The following is a 26,357-nucleotide window of genomic DNA, read 5'->3' on the forward strand; positions in this document are numbered from 1 at the left end:
CTCTGCTATGTACATCGGCCAAACTGGACAGTCTCTACGGAAAAGGATAAATGGACACAAATCAGATATTAGGAATGGCAATATACAAAAACCTGTAGGAGAGCACTTCAACCTCCCTGGCTAATATATATACACCTGCCCCTGGAAATTTCCACTACCTGCGTCTGACGAAGTGAATATTCACCCACGAAAGCTCACGCTCCAAAACGTCTGTTAGTCTATAAGGTGCCACAGGATTCTCTGCTGCTTTTACATATCCACACTAACACGGCTACCCCTCTGATACTCAATGGCAACTGTTCTTAGTCACTCAATAGGACCTGTGCCTACGTCCCTCTTGCATGCTGATGGACCACTGAGAATAACATACAATACTGAATTAGGACATCAGCTGAAAGCTCAGGCTGAAAGAAACCATGACCTAAGATCATGCAACAGAGAAACTACAGTATACATCAGAGATGCTATGGCTGTCATACAAATGATGGCTGGAGATAAATTCCACACATCTGATGAACTGGCTGCTGAGTACTTAAGGCAGATTCTAAAAGGATTTGACAAAGCCAGTTCTGCAATCAAAGTCTGACCAATATGACAACAGTAACCCTGTGAAAATTGCAGAAAAACAGCATCAGACAGGATCTAAGGTTGGCTGCAAGAAATATCAGGCAATTGGTGGATGTCCTATACATCCATGGAAAAAGTTTCTAAAAATGGCATCCAGCTAGCAGTTGCTTGTAAAATTCCTCTGTGAATGTATGGTTCAAAATGCAGCTGAGAGTGCAGGGACACATACAACACAAACAATCCTTCTTGCTGGAGGCTTTTCCAATGGTGAAGTAACAAAGTAGAAGTATCGAAGAAGCCCAAGTTTGTACAGTACTCAAGAGGTAGCGGACACAAGGATGCTCTTTATGTGTATGTGTCAGTACAGCTTTTGGATCTCTTAGGGTCAAAGTAACCATAGTAATTATGTCACCTGATACAGATGTTTTGGACTTTTCTGTTCACTACTTTCCAAAAATGGAACACATGGATAACACGTGGATTGAAACAGGCACCATTACCGGCACATCGGACAAGTGTAACTTCATATCTGCACATGCAATTTGTGATACATGCACTCCTGACTTCTGCAACATACTTCCTGCTTTACATGCATTAACAGGATGTGACTGTCATCCCTAACTGGTATTGGGAGAAAAAAAATCTGTGTTTAATCTTGTCAAAACAAAGGAAGTGGACTTCTTCAGAGATCTTGCCAAATAGGGAGAGTGTGATGGACAATTTCTTCATTAGAGAAGTTCGTAGCAGTGCTGTATGATCAGAGTGAGAAAGGACAGGAGACTCACAGAGACCTGAATCTAGCCATCAAAAAAGGGCAAGTCATAGGCCAAACTCCTCACCATTCGATAACAGTTTTGAAGGGCATCTCCAAAGAGCATCTTCACAAAACAAAGATTTGGATGTCTTCACACATAGGTAAACGAGACATTGGATCGTCATTACAACATGGATGGAAAAATGTGGATGATTAACTACTTTCTGTATTCTTCATGGGCCCAAAGGCACCTGAGCTTCTATAAGACCTTATCTGTGCTTGTACCAGTATGGTTTGGTGCACAATCAACTGTCTATAATCAAATTCTTTCTTGCACAGAGCTGTGTACTTGCCAAGGCAATGAAAATTGTGGTAACTCACATACTCTTGACAGAGATCATGATGATAATGATGACTAGAAATGTCAAATTATATCTGTACAAATTTATTATTAGATTTTGTTTTATTCTTTAAACTGTTGTTGTGATGCTTTGAAGCCACAAAGAAATCCAGTTTTATGTCTTGAAATAATACATAGTGTCATTAAACTAACAGAAACGAATGCAAATATTTCAAACTGGTCAATTTACCATGTTTATGGTGTCATTGTTTATCTTTGTTGCTATGGTACCAGCACCACTTGACAGCGCCACATCATACTTTATATTTAAGTAGACATAAGAAGCTTTTAAATTATGCACAATGTGGATGTGTGTAGATAGGATACATTAAGTCGACCAAATTGGTGGTGCCTGCTGCTCGCCTATACGAGGCTATAATTTTCCTACCCATAAAGAGTTCAGTCGCAGCAAACTGCTGAGTAAAAGTTTCTAAGTGTAATAAAGCTATTTTCCATTTTGTCCTTAAATATCAATAAAATAGAGGAACCTGGTAGTCACAGATGATTTTCCACAATCACTAACAGATTCAGTTACACTCTGCCCTGTTTCATTTCTCTATTTTCCAGCAGGTGGGACAAAGCAGAACACTTTGCATGATCCCTCTCCAGAACTTTGAAACATGAGGGTTGGCTTCCAACACAGGAAGACACAGGTTGGATTACCTATAACCAAAATAAAAAGTGCTCTGTCAGAGCAAGTATGCCAAAGTTAAATAGGTACAGAGTGCTTTGAAACTTGCAATTACTAATTATGACTCATTCTTTGTAAAGTAAGCACTCTTTGGCAAATCCTCTCCCTCAGCTTCTCCAGGGCCATGGAGGTCAGTGACAGCCACAGAATCAGTGTGGACCCTCTGCATATGTTGGGAGAAGTACTATTATAGGACCCGGCATAGAGCATCCACGAGTCCTAGACGCTGGGGAGCTGTGCTGTTGAGGCTTATTGCAGTCCAGCACAAAGGGGTGGAGGAAGAGAGGCACAGAGTAAGGAGATTTGCATGGTCTGAGGAGGAAGCGACCCATGATGGTCTCATGGAATCTGTAAAGTAACCTCTGCTTCTTCTCCTATTACTTAGGTTTTGTGCAGTGACCAGAATTTTTCCCAGTGGAAGAAAATCTTGTGAATGTTAATCTGCCAAAATCCCAGTGGCTCAATTGGCCAAGTTCCCCAGGTATTTTCTTCCCCACCTGGTACCTGCAGAAACATTCTGAGAAGGAATTGTTTGCAATGAGGCTCTGTAGAGAACTGGATCTTTCATTACTGGAAACTGGTGGATAAGTGAGTCTTTTGCTTTGTCTCTACAGGCAGGAGAATGCTGAGAGATGAGAGAGTTCTCTACTGAAAACAATATTAGCACATCTGTGAAGTTGCTTGGTGTCTCTTTCCTTACCTTTCCTTTCTATGTGCACATAAAGCCACCACAGTTAGCTTCTCTATCAAAGGCATTCACTGTCCACATTATTTCAGCTACTACTATTACAACATTTTATCTCTGGAGGGCTACAAGCTTGGAACTATACAGCATGCTTTCCCCCAGTGGCAGCTTCTCGCTGAGCTGGAAGTGTAAATTCCATCTTGAGACATATCCACGCTAGCTCAAATAGAGCATAGCCATGTTGGTGTGAGAAGAGAGAAGGGAGAGCTGCCCTGAGCACATGTTAAGCATCTCAGACATGTACATGTGTGGATCGGCTTGCCCATCCCGCTCCCCAAACCACCTCAGCTATGCTCTATTTTTAGGATGCTAGCTTCATCAGAGCTAGCAAGGGTATGTCTCCTCAAGCTGATATTTACACCTTCCAGCTCTAATGCGGACAAAGTCATAATTATCATTGGCCCAGAATGAGAGAAAACTCTTGGATGGGAAGTGCAAATGGCTTCAGTACTAGTGAACTCAGAAGTAAAGTTACTGATAGTACTATCGACCTCATTAATTCCCAGAGGGCTTAGTTACAGTGTGGATCAGGGCAGGGTTGGGTAAGAGCTGTTACACCAATTCTAAGCCACTGGAGGATCCCCTGTGCTGGGGTGATAGGCTTGTGGCGCTAAAGCCACCATAGCCATGTATTTTGTGTAGGTTTTCATATTACAATGTGTCTCCAATGCAAGCGAAGATTTAAGCCTGTGTCTTCTAAAGGTGTCTGCCAATTCTAAGGAGGCAGGGATGCATTGGGAATAAGATAGTTAATTAAATCTTACTTGCAAGTGAATTAAATATAGAGAATGGGAAGTTAGAGCAGTAATGGAAAAGTATGCAGCTTGAGTATTATTACTTTATTAACAACCACTTTCATTACAGTAGCACCTACAGGTCCCAGTCAAGACCCAGGCCCGTTGTGCTAGGTACTGTTCAAACACACAGTGAGAGAAAGTCCCTGCCCTAAGTACTTGGAACTAGATTTTCAAAGGTATTTAGGTGTCTAAAGATGCAAACAGATGACTACTGGAATTTTCAAAACTAGCTAAGTGCCCACTAGGAGCATATGTAACTTGCTTAGCTATTTTTGAAAATCTCACTAGGCACCTATTGTTCCTAAAACCTTTGAAAATCTCTCTCTTACAATCTAAATAGATAAGATACAAAAGCACAAGGGAAAGGAAGTATTACTATCCCTATTTTATTATTGGGAACTGATGTATAAAGAAGTTCATTAACTTCTCATTACAGGGAAAATACGGTGTTATTTTAAGTAATTAAAATATAAGAGGGGCTCGGGAATAACATTTAATGATTTTTACCTCTATATAGGTTACTTTGGATTGAAGCTGTGAGAAATAACCCAGTTTGGTGCCTATAAATGTATTAAAAGACTAAGCAAGCAGTTATAGAACAAATATGAATTTAAGCAACATATGTCACAAGCTAATTTAAGTTAAAGTTTTCCTAACTTAACTTACAATGGTATAATGAAAGTCAAATTAAGGCTATAATTAAAACATAATCAGTAATTCAATGGTTCAATTTATCTACTTTGCCAGTGAACAAGTTAAGGAAAACAATTCTGTTAAGATTTTGCAGGAAGGTTAATGGGAGAAGCTATTCCCTTTTATTTTAACCCTTTAGCTAAGGTTCCATTAAAGGCAGAGGTTATTTCTTGGTCTTTATTTTGAGGAAGTACAGCACTTAAAATGGTTTTTTAGTAACTTCTTCCTCTGGTTGCTTTCTCCTGCTAAGCTTTGTGTTCACAGAAATCACATCAAGCTTCTGTTCATTTACTCTATTTCCCCTACCCACTTGACAATACCTGCATTTTTCTGCCAGTCATACACAGATATAGAAAGTTTTCTAGAGACCTATACTTAAACCAGTGTCATTCTAAAGCTGCTATGACCCAGGATCTCTTCATGTTAGATAACACTTAGGGGTTTAGTGTCTATTTTGAGGGGCAGTTGCGACACACATGAACGTGCATGTGTGCACACACACTAATGGGCACTGGAGCGATTTCAGTGTCCTTGAATTGCTCTACAGAAGGATTTTTGTATCTTCTTCTCAAAGTCTTTAGCTCATATGATTGGTCTTAGTTTGGAACTATGTTTATTGATAAAACGTAGCTTGGAGTTCTTTTGCATGTCATGAGGAAAGTTTGGTCTCCTATTTCTAAGCTGTAGAGTTCAGGCTTGGCTTAGCTGGCGGTCAGAGTCTTTCACCTCTTCTTCTTTGGATGTCTGGTCCAGGGAAAAAAGCACGATACAACTTTGGGTGTTGTGTGATCTGAGAAAGCCCCACCTTCTTTCTGCATGGTTAGCATCTTTTGGATCAGTGACTTCTCTACTCAGCCTTGGGACACTCTTGTCCAGTTAGGGGTTCCAGCATGTCAGCTATAGTTCATTGTGCACCAATGACTTGACACCTTGATCCTAAAGTCATATAGAAGATGCCAGTTCAGTATGTATGTATCTTGCACCAATTTGTTGATAATCACAAACAGATGTTCTCGAAAATAAGATGCAAGAAGGTGCCATTATGATAAGGAACTGGTAGGCAAACTTCTGCTTATGACCAAGACATGTCCTAATTGTTTAAATATAATTAATAGCTATTCAGCATCCACACATCCACTCATTGCCACACACCATTGTGACTGTGAATTAATTATGACAGGGGGAATGCAACTCTGAGAAGTGGGGCAGATGCTAGGACAAGTGAATGACTGTACCCTAATAACCTGTTGCCTACAAGCCAGAAAGCTGCTTCAAACATCTCTTAGTAATGCTAACTTTCATTATGCATTGAACATTAAACTATCATTAAATATTTCACACAGGACATCCGTAAAAGATCCAAGAATTTAACCTAGATTGCCTCAAGTCTCAGTCCAGTGTCTTAACCCCAAGCTCATCATCCTCGTTCACAGTTAAGCCTCCTATGTTTTCAGTCTTTTTTAAAAAATTGGGATGACTACAGCTACAAGACTGTATGGAGTCAGTTGTGGCTAATGATTTCCTGTCCAACGAAAGTGAAGTCACTTAAGGCTAAATTCTCAATTTTGTTGTTTAATGATGAGTGCCTCAGTTTTTGGGTGCTCAGCTTGACACACCTATGGCCTGATTTCTGGAAAACTCCAAAACTCCAGCTGAAGTCAGTGGAACTTGTGAGTATTCAGCAACTCAGAAGATCAGGCATTAGGGGCCAGATTTTCAAAAGGACCTTAGCACCTAAAAATGGGGTCAGATTTTCAAAACAGATCAGCTCCCATTCAAACACCAAAATAGGTGGCCAGATTTTTTTTAAAAAGCACTCAGCACAATGGATAACAATCCAGTCATAAACGTAACGTGGGAATTACTGGCTGCTGAGCTGTTTTGCAAGTTGCATACAGAATTATAAAAATATGCACCAGAGTTAGATGACACTTTTCAAAAGCTTACACTTCACCACTTTGTGTCTTTCCCTGACTCCACAATCTCTAAAATGGGACAATTCTCTATTAACCGTTGAGAAGTGCTTTCAGACCCTAAGAATAAGGGATCTGTACAAATACCGGCTGTTGAGGACAGATGGTACAGGAAAAAAACAACAACTCAGAATTCTATTTGAAATTTATGAAGAGCAAAGGAAAAATACCAGTTACAGATGTGCAGTCCTGCAGACTGGTGTAGGAAGTGTAGTTTAAATATGTAACAGCTTGTGTTTTATGAAGGGTGAGAATAGGAAAAGAGACAAAAAATAGAATTCTATCATCACTAACTGCAGTCACAGCTACTATAGAGAGTTTTGTTTCTTGACTTAGCAATACAAAGCCTTTGGATTTACACCAAAGAGCACTGTCATGTTTTGCTTTTAAGATCAGTGCACATAATTTTTTGGCGAGGACAGTTTGGGTGCCTGCTCCTAGTCAAGTCATACCTCACAGAGGAGCAGAGCTTGCAAGCTAGTATTTTTTTCAGCTTGGCATTTGTCACAAGTTGAACCAAAACCAAACAATGCTCCATTTCTAAAGGGAGTTTCTGAATACTAGACAACCTAAGTTAAACACATTTCGCCCACTTCTGAAGAAATTGGGTGCTAGCGCACTTTCACAGTTATCTATGGAAAAAATATATTACCCAGAACTGGGCCATGATGTTCACCCTTATAGTTTTCTCCATATCAGCATCTGGAAGGTCAAGAAATGTTTTCATATTTGCTATGCCTGCATCATTGACTAGGATATTAACATCCCCAACTTCTTTTCTAACCTGAAAGGAAAGAAGGGAAAACCAAGCTATTATATTATATTCATGCTATTTGTTCTTTATGTTTATAAAAAAATGAAGTGATCTGTTCTATGTACTGCCTGAATATTTGCCATTATTATTTATTACCAATACTGTGGAAGCAGACTACATTTGGCAGGTGTTTTACAAACACAGAGAAAGGCAATCCCTCATCCTGAAGAGTTTATACTCTCAGAGGATTACTTTCAGATTCACACGACTTTTCAATTAGTGTACATTCCTAGAAAGAAGTTAATGTGAATGATGGTATTTTACCAACCAACTTCTAATGCTTCAGTATGAAAAAACTCTTCAAGGAACAGATTTCTTCCTGTAGTTTAAGGGCGTAATTTCTAAAGTGTTGCACACTAACTGGCCTAGGTAAACCCTGCTGGTGAGAACTAAGCACTACATTTATGTGCAGTAGGGAATGCATAATTTGTGTCAGCAAGGTCTACGTGGGCCAGTTAGTGCATAACATGTTAGTACACTTTAGAAATTACACGCCATCTAGCACACATTGTTCCACATGCAGACAAGCCCTAAGTCTGTACTTTTAAGAATAATCCATGCTCATAGGAACACAAAATTAAAGGTGCTTGATCCCCTTATGTTTAGCTGGCAGAGTCAATGTGTTGGAAACTTCATATGGACCTGGGATAATTTCAGTATATTAGCTTACCTGGTAATGTGTACTGTGTGCATATGATTATTCTTGTATTCCATTTAAAAAAACAAAAACAACCAACATCATTACTAGCATTGGATGAATTTTTTCAGAGGAGTAGTTTATTAATAAAAAAATGCAGTTTTGGGTAGACCCAAACTATTTCCGAATTTGTGTCAAGCTCACCAAATAGTTTTAACTGAGCTGAAAGAGTCTAAATGTTTTGATAATGTTGAAACATGCTTTTGATTTTCAGGCATTTTGACAAAAGCAAAACACTGACAAAGCAGCTAGAAGAGGAGATGCTTCCCTTATAATCTTTAGCCTAGCAGTTAGGCCACTCACCTAGGATTTGGGAAATCTGGCTTGAGTTCCACACTTTGCACAATATGTTGAAGGGATCTGCACTTGGGTATCCCACACTGCAAGAAGGCACCATAACCACTGGACGATGGGGCTTTCTTAATCTCACCTGTGGAAGCTGTTCCACTTTGGCCAGATCTAGACTACAGACTTATATCGCCCAGGGATATGAAAAATCCGCACCTTTGAGCAATGTAGTTATACCGACCTAACCCCCCATGTAGACAGTGCTATATTGATGGGAGAGTTTCTCCTCTTGACATAGCTACCACTTCTCAGGGAGGTGAATTAACTATGTTGACAAGAATAGCTCTCTTGTCAGTGTAGTAGCATCGCCACTAAAGTGCTACAATGGGGCAGATGCACTTGAAGAAAAGCCCTTAGTATCAATAATTAAATAGTCATGGAGGAAGGACTTCAACTTGGGTCTCCCACATCTTAGGTGAGTGCCCTAAGTACCAGGCAATAGAGTCATACTTACTCACTTTCTCTCGTCCAATGGCTATCCATTGTCATCCACAGTATCCAGTTGTCATAAACAGATAGCTAAGGGTTAATGTTTCTTTTACCTGTAAAGGGTTAACAAAGGGAACCAAATACCTGACAAGAGGACCAATCAGGAAACCGGATTTTTCAAAGTGAGGGAGGGAACTTCTGGGTGTGTTTTGTCTTTGTTCTGTCTGTTTGTTTCTCTCGGCTATGAGGGAAGAGTTTTTTTTTTTTCTATCTCCAAGCTTCTTTCTACCCTTCTGTTCCCAAGTTGTGAGTACAAAAGGAAAAGCAATAGGTTTATATTGTATTTTGTATTTACATGTGTGGAGTTGCTGGAATGTTTAAATTGGATATCTTTTTGAATAAGGCTGATTATTCATATTTTCTTTTAAGCAATAGCCCTGTGTTATGTCATCTTGATGCAGTGATCATGTCATGTGTTTTTTCTTTCTTTTTTATATAAAGCTTTCTTTTTAAAACTTGTTGGATTTTCTTTTCCTAGTTAAGGCAAGGGGATAGGAATCTCTGTGCCAGGAGTACTGTCTCTCTCAGGGAAAGACTGGGAGGGGGGAGAAGAAGGAGGGGGGAAGGTAAATCGTCCTCTCTGTTTTGTGTTTCAAGGGATTGAAGCAGGGAAATCTCCTAGTATCCCCAGGGCGGGAAAATCTGGGAGGAAGTAAAGAGCAGGAAGGGAAGTGGGTTATTTCCCTTTGTTGGAGGCTCAGGGCATCTGAGTCTTGGGGGTCCCCCAGGGAAAGGTTTGGGGAGACCAGAGAGTTTATCAGGTACTCAGAATCCTGATTGGTGGCAGCGAGATAAGATCCAAGCTGGTAATTAAGCTTGGAGGTTCATGCTAAGCACCCAGATTTTGGACGCTAAGGTCCAGATTTGGGACAGAGGCTTATTACACCAGTGTCATTCATAGTCATAGAAAAGTCTTTGGGCCCGGGAACGAGACTGAGAATAACTCTGTAGCCTGGTAGTTACGGCACTCATGTAGGATAAAGGAGACCTGAATTGAAGTCCTTGCTCAAAGACTATTTAATGGCAAAGTGGAAAAGCTTCAACAGAAGAGACTGAGAAAGTCCCACACCAGAACAGTTCAGTGGCTGGACACTCTCCTGCAGTGGGGAAACCCAAGTTCAAATCTCTTCTCCATATCACGCAGAGCAGGGAAACAAACACAGGTCTTCCACGTGAGTGCTTTAACCACAGGTCTAAAACTTATAAAGAGAGGCAACACTATCACCTCCTCATCCAGTGGTTTTGTGAATACTTTGCTTTTGACAAAATGCCTGCAAATCATAATGGATTTTTGGGTCAAAATGAAACAAAAAAAACATTTCAATGTGACATTACCAAAACGTGTCAACTCTTTTTAATGTTTGGTTTACTGAAAAGTGTCATTTGACAAAAACAAATTTTTTTTCAGCATTGCCAGCAAACCAAAAAATACTTTCTTCACCCAACTCCACTCACTACATTCAGCAGTCAGTTAGGAAATGCTAATATTAAGATTGCATCTACCAGCTTAACTGCCACTTTTGTATATGTTTTCACAAGAGAAAGAGTACACCGCTACCTCAATATAATGCCACCCAATCTAACGTGAATTTGGATATAACGCAGTAAAGCAGTGCTCCAGGAGGGGGGCAGAGGGGCTGCGCACTCCAGTGGATCAAAGCAAATTCAATATAATACGGTTTCACCTATAACACGGTAAGATTTTTTGGCTCCCAAAGGCAGTACCTATATCAAGGTAGAGGTGTATATGGAAATTCAGACTTTATATCAGTTTTAAAATTGTATTTCTTAAATGGTTTGATTTTGATAGGTTTTAAAGTAACTTCAAGATGAAGATTCCAGAAGATAAGCAGTTTGATGTACAGCCCAGTTTCAAAATAGAAACATTACTGTAAATTGTCTTGTTTGCAAGAAGAATGACGCCACTGATCCTTAGTTGTTTAAAACTTATTTTTAAATGTAGTGAAGGATGAATGTTAAGTGACTGAAATAGACCATAGCAACAAATCAATCAGCCAATTTTACAGTACTTTTGTTGAACTTTTCGTGAACTGATTATTCCATGTCATCATAAGACCTTTTCACCCAGATAAGACCATGTTAGCTTTCTCAAAAGTAGTCTTGTGTTCAGGGTTGTTTTTTTTTGGAGGGGTGGAGGACCATGGGGGAAGGACACAGTGTAACAGTCTCTGTAGCATGGGAAACACAGAATATTTTTTAAATTGCTGATTTAAGTGGGACTTTCCCCAATATAGATGCTAGTTTGGGGTAACCTAATTTAAACCTGATTGAACCAAGTTGAATGGCTCTAAGGTAGGTCTCACACTTGAGGTATATGTTGGACTTAAAAAGACAGGCACTGCAAGGCAAACTTTGAAAATCATGAGAATCAAGGGTAAGGCTGAGAAGCCTTTACTTTTTGGGTCAACAAGCCACCGGGGGGGAAGACTGATGTTCCTGAATCCTCAAGACCCAGCCACATTGGGGAGAAGTCGTCAAGACATCAACAAACAGGCCATGCCAGCCTTAAATCAGTCTCTCTACACCTGAAGAAGGTTTGCTAGCAAGACGTGCTGTGCCGGTATCATCATCGTCTGGTTCCTTGACTGCATACTCTATAAGAGAGACAGGGTGAATGAGGTAGTATTTTTAAATGGGCCAACTTCTGTTGGTGGAAGAGACAAGCTTTTGAGCTGCATAGAGATCTTCACCAGAAAAAAAAGAGCTCTGTGCAGTTCAAAAGCTCGTCTTTTCCACCAACAGAAGTTGGTCCATTGAAAGAAATTACCTTACCCACCTTGTCGCTCTCATATCCTGGAACCAACATGGCTAGAACAACAAGTCCTGTCTTACACGGTTTGAAAGTGTATTCTGTAATTTTGGGTAAGCAAGTGTTCTCAAACTTCTGCTTATGAAGAGTGTTCTGTTAAAGTCTATACTATAATGTCTCTTTGAGGGCATGGAACGAGGAAAGCATTAGACACTGCATTGCGACAGAATTCTAAAAAGAAATCTTTACAATTGGCTTTGAGGATGTGATTCAGACATATAAAAAATTGGTTTCAGTATTAAGATTCTAACAGGTACCAAGTTGTAAGTTTGACTAAAGTTGGTAAAATTCTTTAGTTGGGATTTATAACCAAATAGACAACCACCTTCTTAAAAACTCTCTAGAATATCTAAGGATTGATTATTTGTACTTAGTTAAATCCTTTAATTGATTACTTCATTTTATTCCAATGATCTTCTTATTGTATGTGGAGCTTGCCAAGTCAATTTGCAGCAGCCTTTATCAGTGAAGTGCAGAACCCTCAGACCACCATCAAATCCAGTCATCAGTGCTGCGTGGTAATGTCTGTCTTTAGCCACAGCCACATGTGGGATCCTCTCATTGGCCTCAGGTGTGAAGGCTAGCTGCACATTGAACCAGGCTTATTCAAAATTGGCTTAGAAGGTCCCATGAGCAGAATGGCAAATCAAAGCCAGATTCACACGCGTTCAAGTCAGTTAAAAGAGACTGGTTTCTGACGTCAATAGCAGACCAATCTTCATTCCACACTGACATCACAGAGAAAGTAGTGTCAAGTAGGGCCACAACAAGCACACTCTTGGGCAGTGGAAGAGGTCTGTGTAAAGTGATAAGCTTGGATTTGCCTGATCTTTGCAACCATTCTGTACGTAACATCCTCACAATGGATGTGAGGAGAAGAGATGTTACTTAACACAGGAAGCCATGGTACTGGGGCTGGCCAAATTGCCCTAGTTATGATGTGCATAGTTGAGAGTAGTTGTGTATCAACCAACTTGATGTGAGATGAATGGGGCTGACTGTGTTTCGTGGCATTTCTCTGTCTGAAAGGATGGATCCCACACTGTTGAGATCACTGTTATAAACACATTGTGGATGGTCATGCAGTATATCAGGAGCTCCCACTCTGAACAGGAATCAGAGTTGCCTGACCTGCTGTGTGCCATGGAAAGAAACAACACTAGATTACTTCTGGCATTCATGGAGCAGCTGAACATGGTGGACTGTAGCTTCTAGGCTCGGGAAACAAGCACTAAGTGGTGGGATCGCATCACTGAGATCACACAGGTTTGAGATGATGAGTAGTGGCTGCAGAACTTTTGGAGGTGGAAAGCCACCTTCCAGGAACTGTATGAGGTGCTCACCCCAGCACTGTGGTGCAAGGACTCCAAAATAGAGAGCTGTCCTCTCGGTAGAGAAGTGCATGATAATCACTTTGTGAAAGCTGGCAACTCCAGACTACTACTGGTGGGTCATGAATCAGTTTGAAGTCGGAAAGTCGACCATTGGGGCTGTGTTAACATAAAAGTGTGCAGGGCCATTAATTGTATCCGGCAACGGAGGAGTGTGACTCTTGGCAATGCGCATGAAATAGTGGATGGCTTTGCGACAATAGGATTCCCTAACTGTGGAGGGATGATAGATGGCACACACATTCCAATTTTGGCTCCGGACCATCTTGCAACAGAGTACATCGATAGATGGAGCACTTCTCTATGGTATTGCAGGTGCTTGTGGATCACCATGGGCATTTCTCTGACGTCAACGCGGGGTGGTCCAAGAAGGTGCATGAATCTTCAAGAACGCTGGCCTGTACAGAAAGCTCCAAACAGGAACTTTTTTCCCAGACCAGATTCCAGTGGGGGATGTTGAAAGGACATAGTGATCCTGGGAGACCCAGCAAACCTCTTACTTCCATGGCTTATGAAGCCTTACATGGGAAGGCTGGACAGCAGCAAGGAATGCTTCAACAATAGGCTTAACAGGTGCAGAATGACAGTGGAATGTGCCTTTGGCAGATTAAAAGTGCACTGGCGCTGCCTTTATGGCAGGTTAGGGCTAAATGAGGAAAACATTTCCATGGTCATAGCAACCTGCTGCGTACTCCATAATAGATGAAAAGTTCCTCCCAGGGCACAGAGATGGATTGCCTTGCTGCTTAATTGAGCAGCCAGATACCAGGGCTACTAGAAGGGCACAACGGCGGGCTATTCGAATCAGGGCGGCTTTGGAGGAAACATTTGATAATGAACACCAGTAATGTGTCTTTCTATACAGCACTCTGCCATGCTTTGTTAACTTGCTGCCTTGCATGAAAATTCTGATGATTCCTAACTGGGATTTGTAGTCAGCAAATGATCAAACAGCCACTATGTATTATGACCAGTAGCAACTACCTGTGTAGGAGACAAATAAAGATTGGTTATCTTTCAGAGAGTTTGTTTTTATGAAATACCAATTAACAACACACAAAAGGATTGGTGAGAAGGGAGATAACAGTGCAGGACAATGTAGGCTCTCATAGCTGTGTGTAAGTCCAGCTGTCATTTTGGAAGCTGTTCAAAGTGGTGGAGTGAACGGGGTACTGAGACGTTCCAGAAAGTTGCAAAGAATGTGTGGGAGGAGTTTGGAAAGCAGTTCTGTATTGGCTGCAGGTGGGGCGAGCACATGTGTTCGGCCTCAAGCTTGATTAGGAACTTCTCTGTTTGATCCTCCATGACTTTTATCATCCACTCCTGTCCCTTTACAGTGTGTTCCTCACTCTCTTTTCTGTCTTGCCTTTGTATTTTAAATTTTTCCTTCAGAGTCTCCCTCCACTCCCTATGTTCTCTTTTTTTTTGCCTCTGAGGATTGGCACACCTCTCAGAACATGTCCTTCTTGCTCCACTTTGGTCACTTCCTTATCTGGCAGAGGGACTCTGCTGGTGTACAGTGGGTTTCCCTGAAGTCCACATCCGCAGAAGCACAAGAAACAATATACAGAAGTATGATGGTTAGTTCATGCCCAGCATTGAATCATTACAGTAAAATACACCTCTTAACATATGAATCACTTTCTCATGTCCCTTGGCAAGCACAAATCTTGATGAATATCCTAAAAATGGTGAGTTCAGCCAGGTGGGGGTTGGGCATTTAAGATGGAGCACAGGATCTAGGTGGTTTTTTAAGGGGATCAGTGCACGCGACTAGGGACAATATTGTAAATTCTGCACGAGTGCAACTTCAGACTCAGGCCCTATGCTGTTCACCTGTGTGTCACTTTGGTCCCTGCACAAGTGATTGCCAAGGGAAAGTTTCCTACAATGGGGGAAGGAACAAAGTAGCTCTGCCAAGGAATCTTCGGCAGAGGATTGTCAAGTGCCTCCAGGAAAGTTTCCTAGAAATCTCTCTGGAAGATTTCAATGAAATTTCTGTGTGCATTAACACACTGTTCCGCCACATTGCTTAGCTGCACAGGGGAATGTGGAGCACACTCAAACACAGCTAGTCTTGTATGTTGCTATCCTTTCACCCACTTCTAGATTATACAGAGCAAAGGACAGCTTGACCTCATATAACCGAGCAGCATCAACTCGAAAACATCACTTACCAGGGCTCTCCTCTCCTGCATCAGGTGTGCCAGAGATGAACTGCTGGGACTGGCTAGATCCCTTTGGAGTGGAAAAGAGGTCCTGACTCACCACGCCACTGGACGATCCTGTCAGGTTCTCCACATTGTCCTCCAACTTGACCTCCTCATCCACAACTTTATCCTTGGGGTGGAGTCCACTGCCTTCAGCCCATCCTGAGTATCCACAGGGTTCCTGGTGGTGGTGGTGGGGTTGCCACCAAGGATAGCATCCAGCTCTTTATAGAAGTGGGAGGTTTTTGGCACAGCATCAGAGTGATGGTTTGCCTCCCTTGCCTTCTAGTACACCTGTCTCAGCTCCTTTGTCTTCACACAGCACTGCTGCATAGACTTTATCCAACAAGCCATGAGAAATCTGACCATAGGTATCAAAGTTCCTACAGCTAGAGCGGAGCTGGACTGCACAGCCTCCTCTTCCCACAGTGTCAGCAGAGCCAACAACTCAGGTGTGCTCCAAGCAGGAGAATGTTTGCTGCATGGAGCTGCAATGGTCAGCTGGGCAGATGCAATGTTAGCTCTCCACACTAAGCAAACAGGAAGTGGAATTTCAAAAATTCCTGGGACTTTAAAGGGGGAGGGACAGAAGCCTGTGTACCTGGGTGCAGGGCAACAGAGTTCAGATTGCTGACCAGAGTGATCAGGATGGGCATTGTGGGACATCTCCTGGAGGCCACTAACAGTGACATAACCAAGCGTGGTGTCTACTTTGACACTTTGTCAATATAATTTTGCTGCAAAAAGCTCTATGCCTCTTGTTTTATTTTGTTGGTCAAACAGGAGAGTTTTGTTGGAAGAAGGAACATTCCAGTGTGTACACCTCCACTGTTTTATTGACCAAACTTGACTTTTGTTGACAAAACAGTGTTTACTTAAGATATGGCAACAGAGCAGCAAAAGTTAAATTTGTAGTGAGGTCCTATGATGTCTTATTCTTCCTCAGTGTAAACTGGAAAATAAGTCCAAATTGTACATCAGGAAAACTAGGATGAGACCCTCCTGGTTGCTTTTTTGAAATGGTTATATCTCAAGGCATCCTTACTTAACTATAATTCACTGATAACATTGACAAACAGCAGAAAAATCTCTTTACTGTGTTTTACTGTTTCTCAGTTACATTGCAAATTTTGAGGCTCAGCAATGAACATGTGAAGTCAACTACAACCATATGCTTTACCCTGGTCTTGACTTGAAGCAACTATTTTCATTTAGAGGGAAAACTCACAGTATTTCAGTCTCCACCGTACATTAGATCAAACCCAATTATTTTATTACAAAAAACAGATTAAGCATTTACAAATACCTTCAATTTTTTGTTAAATTGCAATAAATGGATATAAGTGGTAAATCCCTTTACCAAACATTACTGCTTCTCAAACTAATTCATTGAAAGAGATATATTTTAATTAGATACAGTATTATACTGGAAAGAAAAGCAACGTAAAATATTACCTGATCTGCCACTCTGTAGACTTCTTCCCTATTGCTGCAGTCACACCTGTAGGCATAAACTTCTTTGGCTCCATTTTTTTTGGCCAGTTTAGTCGTCTCTTTGTTACCTTCTTCATCAATGTCCCAGAAAACCAGGGTAGCCCCAAGACGAGCAAAATTTAAGGCAATCTGCCTTCCAATCCCATTTGCAGCTCCTGTAATAAGCACTATTTCACCAGCAACATTCTTTTTACATGGAGGACAAATAAACAGAATGAAAGCCTCAAAGTAGTAATATCCTGATAATATCAGGAATTCGAGAGTCTCCAAGATGCTGCTTAACTTGCACATGATTTTTCAGATATGAAGGATAATTTTTCTAATTAAAAAGATAAAACAAAAATGCTGCATTGAAACTTCAGAGATAAAAAAAAAAGAATTAGCTTGTACCCTAAGGATCTAGTTAGTTAATAGGTCACAGTTCTTTTCTGCAAAAATGCATTTTATCGCTAGATATTTTTCTTGTCTTTTCCTAGGAAGGCATGGTATAGTACCAGTTGCTAAAGATTGCTTAGGCCAGAGGAGCAAGATCCCACAAGTCTCCTATTCACTTCGTTCCAACACTCCATTTTCCATTGGTTATAATGTCTTATATATACACACTTTTGTATAGACACATTTTGTGTAATTGTTCACATTTCTCCCAAATAATAGATTGTTTTTGTAGTAGTTTGTTTAAACAGAGTGAAAGTCACCAGAACACTCAGACTGCAATAACCTCCGAAGATAGACTGCTAAAAAAGTTTCCTTCTCCCAAAAAAAAGTGTGCACCACAGTTTCAAAGCACAGGAGATAATGATTTGTCCAAAAACTGCAAATTTTCCATTGATATTATTATTTGTATTTTCATAGTACCCAGGAGCCCGAGATTTAAAAACCACACCCAGTGTTTTATGTTATGGTAAGGTGCACCAATGCTCCTGAGCAGCATAGCATTACAATCTTACAATTTTATTATGACATCACATCATTCTGTTTCCTTTAAATTGTTCTCTGTTGTACATATCTATTGTGCCTTTAAATTGTAGGCTCCTGTTATAAATTTGGCACATTTCACTTCTGAAGTTGCCGTGTGTAAACAGACAGTGCTATGTAGTTAGTTTTATCACAAACTATCTCAGATTTTTCTGGTTACTTTGAACAAATGGGTGAAATCTCACCCTTTCAAGCATAAGTCAAGACGTAATGGAAAATAATGTTTGCCAAATGGAACAAAGCAATAATTTGGGAAATAAGTTTATTTTCCACAGATGACAAGTCCAGAAAGGATCATCAGAATATCATGATCGCCCAGTTTGACCTGCGTAAGACAAGCCCCATTTTATCCAGCAATTACTGCAGCCATCAGATAATTTCTGTTTGAGTTATAGCATATTTTTTTAAAAAATATTCCATCAAGATGTAAAGACTTTAAGTGATAGAGAATCCACCAAGTCCCTAGGTAAATTATTCCAATTGATAATTACCCTTACTGTGAAAACCTGTGCATTATTCTGAATGGGAATTATGAACTAAGAAAATATTACTTGTCTCTGTCCTTTTTAATACAGTTAAAAATCTCAGATTAACAAATTATGAGATAGTTACATTATAAAAAGGAGTACTAACAATATTTTTTTAAACAATCAACAAGACCTAAGCAAGGACCACATATATAAGAAAAGTACAGTATTGATTCCCCTTTCTTTTATCTGTTGCAGTGGCCATTACATATGTACAAACATTTTTGTGAATAAATTTCAACCCTGCAAGCTTTATGCGGATTTTGTTTACAATGTTGTAATGAGGGATAGAGGATACATATCAAAAAATAGTAGTCCAGAGCTAGATCTAAGGGGGACTCCCCGCTACTATGCCTAAGCCTAAAAGCACTTTTCAGAGTTTGCATTTCTAAGACCTGTACTTTATGGGATTGGAGGAGGGGACGGAAGATCTCCCTTGTAGAAGGCAGCGATACACGCGATTCTAAAGTACCACTGAAAGGTACAATGTGTTTGTTAGTTCTCGGCACACTTTTAACTATCTTCTGACAGAATCGCAGCTGCTGCAGCTATTGTATTTCACAGAGCCTGCAGCCAATTTTCCCCCCAGCCCAGGAGATCCCACAAGCCACGCGTTTGCACCAACTGCATGGACAATTGTAAAGCACTGGAAAGATCAAGTTTTCCTGTCCCCTCCTTCCAGATCCGCTGCGGAGAACTCCCCCCAACCCGCTCCTCCGCCCACCCCCCCATGCCGACAGACGGGAGAGGTTGATTTCCACCCTCCCGCGTGTAGTCTCCCCTGCGGGAGCGCTCGCTCAGCTGCGGCGCCAGCCTCGGCAGATGGCTCCCCCCTTGCCCTGTCCCGCCCGCGGCGCATAGCGCCGGAGAGCGACGCTCCAGGCTGCCGCAAGCCGGCGCGGCTACGAGCTGAGGGAGAAGCCCGCCCCGAAGTGGCAGCGCAGCGCCGATCCACTGCGGGAGACGCCGCCGCCGGCTGGAGGGGACCCCGGCACCGCCCCGCCCCGCAGACCGCGTAGCTCCGCTCCCCACTCACCGCGCTGGCAGCTCGATCCAGTGTCGGGCGCTGCGCGTGCCAGCGGCGTAAATAGCTCCCCAGTCCCCGCCACGCCGCCCTTGCGCGGCTGCCCGGCGGCAGCCCTGACTCAACAAGGCGCTTGGCCGGGGACACCGAGGGGTCTGGGCCAGGGAGCAGGGGCGGGTGGTGCCTCGATGTGGGGCAGTTCCCAATGTACCCCCCTTCCCTCAACTACCCTTTGGAGCGGGGGTGTTATAAAGCCAGCCAGGAGAGTCAGTGGCTGCTTTGGGTGAGTCTGCACCGCAGTTTAAGCGCAGGATTGAGTCAGCTGAGCTGTGTTAGGGAGCTCTGGGCATAGGGTGACCAAAGATCCCAATATTAGAGGCTTTGTCATATATAGGCAATTATTCTCCTCCCCTACAAAAAAGTGTCCCAATTTTTGACACTTGATATCTGGTCACGTTACCTGGGCTTAAACATCTACGTTGTATTTTAACCCTGTGTTAATACTTTTCTAACCCATGCTCACACCTAGGCTCTGATGTCCAAACTGAACTGCCGATGTGAGTCAAAGTAACCATAGCCCAGTGCCCCTGGTGCCCCCCAGAATATGGCTGCTCTAGACCTAGGACTGCAGTGCACCCTAGGAAAATTTTACTGCTTGCCATGCCTGTTACCAGGAAGTAGCTTGCTTTGCAAAAGGCTTGTTCAGTTCATTCCCAGTGCAAACCCAGGAGACTCTCTGAAAATGTGCTTGTAGATCAGTGATCAAAAGAGACTGGGTTAATGCTGACCTGAGCTGGTGCTGTTTGCAAAAGGGGGGCAGAGGGGAGGGCACAAGGGGAAGGGAGGCCTCTGTTTTAAAAAGTGGATTGAATATTGTTGGGATAAAGAGGACTGAGGAAGTTGTCCCATGGAATTGTGGGATATTTCTGACTGATTCCTGGGGCCTCAGTCAGGTGGGGCTGCATCTACACTGCAAAGCAATAGGGCTTGGACCCAGTATCATGGCTTAACTCAAGCTCAGAGTCTCTAGCCCCTGGGGCGATGAGTTGTATGTGCCCATGCTCCACCAATATGAGAGCATAGGGGCCTGGCTCCACCAAAGTTCAGAGCCAGGTCTTCCCGCTGGCCTGCTGTTCCTGGGCCATTTAAAAGGGGCTGGGGCCCCCACCACCACCAGGAGCAGCACAACGGGGCTAAGGTGGCTCCCTGCTCACCCACCTGCTCCGCTTCTGTAAGTGGCTGCACGTTCCTGTGGCCCGTGGGAGGGAGAGGGTGTCTCTGCGCACTGCCTCTGCCCCGAGCTGTGGCCAATGGAAGCTGTGGGGGCATTGCATTGGGGCAGGGGCGCGTAGACACGTTTCCAGCCCCCTGCCTAGGAGCTGCTGCCAGAGGGGGATGTGGATCATTTTCGGGAACTGCCTGAGGTAAGCGCTGTGCCCTGACCATCTGCCCCAGCCCAGACCCCACATCCAAACTCCCTCTCAAAGCCCGCCTCCTGTACCCCAACCCCCTGCCCTAGCCCAGACCCTGCACCCAAACTCCCTCCCAGAGCCCATCCCCTGCACCCTCTCCTGGACCCCAACTGCCTGCTCCAGTGCAGAGCCTGTACCCAAACTTCCTCCCAGAGCTCAACCCTTCCCCTCTCCCACTCCTAAACTCCCTCCCAGAGCCTTAGGCAGGTTGGGGCGGGGGGAAGACTTGGATCCGTTCTGGCTACCACCAAAAAGTATACAAACCTGCTGCCCCTGTCCAACCCCTGCAGGTTCTAGGACCTTGGGTCCGAGTCCTGGGTTAGTGTAATTGCAGTGTAGACATGGGGTGGTTAGACTTGAGCCTGGACTCAAGCATGGGCTTATGTTGCAGTGTAGACATACCCTGAGGAGGCAGCTGTGTGCCTGGCAATTGTACCAGGTGGCTGCATAGTGCCTGAAAAGAGTAGCAATGAGAGGGTTCCTCAGCAAGGGGCCTTAGGGTCATCAGAGTCTTGCCATTAGAAAGTTACAGTTGTATTAACCACCACTGTGCTAGCCCCAGCTTTGTACTTAAGGCAGACAGGGCCAAGGCATTGCCCCTGTCCTTATCCCACCCTCCACACCGCTCTGCATAGAAGTACCCTTGAGCAGAGGTGCAGAGTCCTCCTATGCTATCTTGCTGCATCAGGGTTCCCATGAGGTTGGTATGGCGCACAGCCATCTCATCTCACTGGGATAGACAAAGCCTCCTAAATCAACGGCTTTACTCTACTAAAGCACTCTACTAAACTGCCGAGGGGGCTCTGACCACCTGCCCTTCATCTCTTGATGAAGGGGAGGCCTTGGGGTGGGTGGAGTAGGGCTGGAGAACAAGTATACCTCACGTTCGCTGTCCAGGAAGAGCTCCTGTTCTGTGGGTCTGGACCAAGCTGTCCTCTTGAGGTGCTGCAACCTGGTGCATGGGGCAGCAGTGCCACTCGTGTGGCTCAGTGATGCTGGAGGGCCTTCTTGGCCAAACCTGAGTGATGCTGTGACCCTGTATGCCCAGTCCCAATGCTCAGAGAGGGGAACCGTGCCCAGCCCTGCAAGATAGGAGTCACTGCTTCAGGGTGAGTGTGTCACAGGCTTGCGCTCCTGACCATGTTGTTGGCAGAGTATAGTTTTGTGGTGGGGCAATGAGCAAACCTGGCATCCTTTGCCAGTTCACCCAGTTATTACTTTTCCACATGAATCTGCCGACATGGTTGTTACACTTAATCCGATGACAAGGATGCGGTTCATTACATGGAGTGGCTGCCTGCAATAGGTTGCGAACCCTGAGTTTGCTTAATTTCCTCAGCATTTGTGATGACCTGTATCTTGCACTTGCATTATATAACATTGGCTGGAGACCTCCTGTATCCTTTCAGACTGCGTCTGGCTGCTGGAGCTACAAGTGAGTACTTTGGAGCCCTCCAATGCAATGTGAGCTCTGCTGTACTGGTTACTGGCCTGTCCATCTTCTTGGTACATGATAGGAGGCCCGCCTTTCTGTAACAAGGCTGCCTATTGCCACAATGAGTGAGTACAATGCACCTGCACGTCACCCCAGCTCTGAGATCAAGTTGGAATATAGAGAATAGCCACTTGCAAATGTATTTATTTGTTGATTTGTATTACCACAGCACCTAGGGGCCCTAACCATGGATCAGGATGCCACCGCATTAGGCCCTGTACAAACAGAACAAAAATATGGTTCCTGTTCCCAGGAGCCTACAATTTAAATATAAAACAAGAGACATAGATACAGACAGACTGGGAAGAACATGGAAACAGTGAGGCCAGCATGGTATTGGTCAGCATGACAGGCAGTGATATCAGCACACCCACAGCTTAACCAGTGCCAATATTTTTTTAGACATCACAGCAAAGGAGAGTTTTCAAGAGAGTTTTGAAGGAGTGTAATGAGTTAGTTTTGTGGATGTTTATGGGGAGCACCTCCCACGCATGTGGGGCAGCGGAGAAAGTACGGAGATGTTGGTTTGAAAATTTAACAAGCTGGCAGTGGAAGCTGGCAGCATGTGCTGATTGGAGGTGAGAATCGACAGTTTGGTAGCGAATGAGAAATGATAGGTAAGGTGGAGACTGTGAAGGGCCGTGAAAGTGAAAATAAGGAGTTTGTATTAGATGTGATAGAGAAGGAGGAGCCAATGGAAGGATTCAAAGGGAAGGTTGATATGGTCAAAGTGATGGGACAGGAAAATTATCTTTGCAGCAGCATTCTGAATGGATATGAGTGGGTGAGACTACATTTATTAAAGCTAGAGAGCTCTGTAAAGTAACTATTATGGTTGAACTTGCTAAACACAATAAAGGGTATGCTAATGGTTTTGCAACGCTGAAAATTACATCTAAAGCAAAGCAACTAGCTTGCCCTTGTTTCAGGTCTTTAAGGAGACATGCATAGCAGTCAGTTTTCCTTGCATCCTAATTAAAACTATTTCCTTTTGCTTAGTAATTATGTGAATGCTTCTATGACATTTAATTTAGCATTTTACATACCTTGCCCTAGCTAGCAGTTCTTTTAAAACTAGTTTAACTCACTTTAATTAGTATTTGTATGCAAGAAGATCAAACATGTGGTGGATAGACCCACCTAAACTTCTCCAATTTTACTGTGTATAACATTAGTAACTTCTGTCCACACACGTGCTTCCTGCCTATTTACCTTATGATCATTTTAACAGCTTCCACGGTATAAATTAATGTTTACATCTTTTTATGTTTTTTAAAGAGGTAAGTAAGGTTATTTCAATCTCTAGATCTCCATTTTTGAATAAAAGTGCTCTGGTCCCCTACACAGTCATGAGGAAGGCCATAGAGGGAGTGGATTTTTTAAAAAGTGCTAAAATTAAGTTGAATTCCATAATATGCCTTTTCTATGCAGTATCATTGGATATTTTTCATTTCAAACATTTAAATATTTAAATCAAATGGGTTTTGATGTAATTGAAGTTTGAAAATGTAAAGGCAAATTCTGCTCTGTAAGCATTGATAGCATATTTGCATAGGGGGTATTTAATGAGATTTACACTCTATGTTCCACTACATCTGCTTATTGTAGCAGGAGGCAGGCATGTCTTTTCTATTCTATTCAGGTTCTTATCCTTTGCTCATCGCCATAGCATTTCAGCACCTTCCAGTGGCGCATTAAGCGATGTTATTGCACATTTATCACACGTTGTGTCATTTCTCATTCTCTCCACAAAGAGTGAAGTGTGTGCAGTGGAGATTTAATTTAATGTAAATATTGCTGTGTATTTATGTGCACTTTACATTTGGAGTGGAAAGTGGTGAGGTTTGTGATGGTCTTAATTCCTGGGGGAGTTCATTCCACAGTCTTGAATTGTCCCTGGAGAAAGTTCTGTCTCCCACGTAGCCAAGCTTTGCTCTTACTGTTGAGAGTTCTGTTGTGCCAGAGGAGCATAGTTGTCGACCGTGGTTTTTGTCCTCGACTTGAGATGTTCTTTTAGATATCCTGGGCCCAAGCCATGGAAAGCTTTGAACATGAGGACTGAGACCTTGAACTTGAGATTCAATATTCTATAGAAAGCCAGGGTAGAGAGCAGAGGACAGGTTTGATATGTTTTCAGTAGCCTGTGTTGCTGAAGAGACACACTGCAGCATCCTGAACTAGCTGGAGTTTCTTAAGAGCTTAAGGCTTCATGCACAGGTGATCCAGCCGAGAGGTGACTAGGCATAAATAAACTGAGTTTTCTAGCAAAGTGGAGAGGGCAGAAAGCATTATAGGAGCTCAATGTCAGTGAGTAATCCAGGAGTGCTCCTAGACTATAGACTGAGTGGACCATTTGTGGCTGTGTATAATCAATAGAGATGTCACTGTGGCTGAAAGCTCTTCAAAGTACTTTCTTCTGCCCACCAGCATCACCTCTGTGGTGCCTGGGTTCAGCTTAAGTCAGCTGTTCTTCATCCAAGAGCTGATCTCAACTGAGCCTTGGGCCAGGTTGGTGGTAGTGATGTGATTGTATGTGATGAAAGATAGGTAGAGCAGTGTGTCATCTGCATATTGTGTCATCTGGTGATTGCATGTAGGTGTTGAAAAAGATTGGAGAGAGAATTTATCATCATGTGATTTCACAAGCAAGGAATCTAGTGGAGGAAATGCAGTTTTCCATCACCATATGTTGCATCCCTCCAGGAAGGACTCAAACCATTTTAGCACATTAACTTGGACCTCTGCCATCTCTCTCAAGTGAGCAGCAGACTCTCATGATCAACAGCGTCAAATGTTGCAGAGAGGTCCAGGAGGATGAGTGGATGAAAGTCAGGTCCCATTCAACTATCTCATGGTGGAAATCCAAAAAAAATCAGGGCACCCAAACTTGCTCGTTGCTCTTTAAAATCTGTGTTAATGGATATTTGACAATGTAAATGCTGTGGTGCAGCAGCAGGAGCCAGTGCAATGTTTAGGTAGAAGGAAACGCAGGACATGGCACAAACACACGAGAAAATTAATGCTAGCATGGTACCTTGCAGGAAAGAAAATCATCCGTAAGCACCAAATTCCCTACCCAATGGACTACAGAATCGTATTCTCTCTTGCTATGGCCTAATGACTATTTAAGTATTTATCCATAGTGAAACAGTCATTTTTAGGGAGGAAGAGAGAGAATGACTTTGTAGTCTAGTGGTTTGGGCACCTATCTGGGAGCTGGGAGACCCAGGGTCCAGTTCCCCTGCTCTAATCACTCATTCATTATTTATCTAGAGTGCAACAGCTTCAACAAGTGAGATTGAGGGAGCCTGCACAACAGAATATCCCATAACTCAGTGGCTAGAGCATGCTCGTGGGAGGTCCCTGTTTAAATCCTTTCTCCTGCTTTTCACAGAGAGGGGGGAATTGAATGTGGGTCTCTGTAACAGGAAGATCTGCCCCTTTAATAGCTTGAGGGGTGGGGAAGAGGGAGCAGTCAGAGAGAATTGTAGCAGGCAGGTACTGAGAGTTAGGTGACCCAGCTGATCATCATCATGTGATTGGCTCACACTCTCAGCTGGGCAATGTAAAGGGGAAAACCAAGAGAGAGGAGTGGTAACTATAGCAAGAGGCTGCAGGCAGGCTGGCTGGCCCTCCCTGTGGAGCCCACTGCAAGGTCAGAGAGGATCCTACCCAGTAGATATCAGAGGACCCCAATCTGAACTGCTAACCAGACTGTTGTTTGTACAGAAAGTAACACACTTTGCTTTTCTTGTTTGTGGAGGCATGAGTACAACCCTGAAGAAAGGGACTAACCTGGGTGTGGCTGATTGTCTATTCCCAGCTGGTGACTAGAACCACCAGTGTATAGACTCCCACATTCCAGGTGAATGCTGTAACCTCTGGCCTAAAAATTATAAGGTTGACATCACCATGATCCCTTCTCTCCCCCTCCCCTCATTTTGTGTGGTGTACCTAACTTAATCCCACAT

The 26,357-nt window shown here is 43.0% G+C and overlaps 1 protein-coding gene across 1 annotated transcript in view; it reads right to left on the reverse strand.

Moving 5' to 3' along the window:
* The window catches only part of LOC116834637 (epidermal retinol dehydrogenase 2-like), a 31,263-nt gene extending 14,079 nt beyond the window's left edge, over positions 1-17,184 (reverse strand). Inside the window, exons 1-2 of the mRNA XM_032796874.2 lie at positions 16,855-17,184; positions 7,273-7,404 (exon numbers count right to left, since the gene is read on the reverse strand). Of these exons, the coding sequence (XP_032652765.1) occupies positions 7,273-7,404; positions 16,855-17,184 (462 nt within the window). The remainder of the gene's footprint in view (positions 1-7,272; positions 7,405-16,854) is intronic.
* Positions 17,185-26,357: the final 9,173 nt, after the last annotated feature.

Source organism: Chelonoidis abingdonii, chromosome 2 (assembly GCF_003597395.2).
Source record: "Chelonoidis abingdonii isolate Lonesome George chromosome 2, CheloAbing_2.0, whole genome shotgun sequence".
Classification (NCBI taxonomy): domain Eukaryota; kingdom Metazoa; phylum Chordata; order Testudines; family Testudinidae; genus Chelonoidis; species Chelonoidis abingdonii.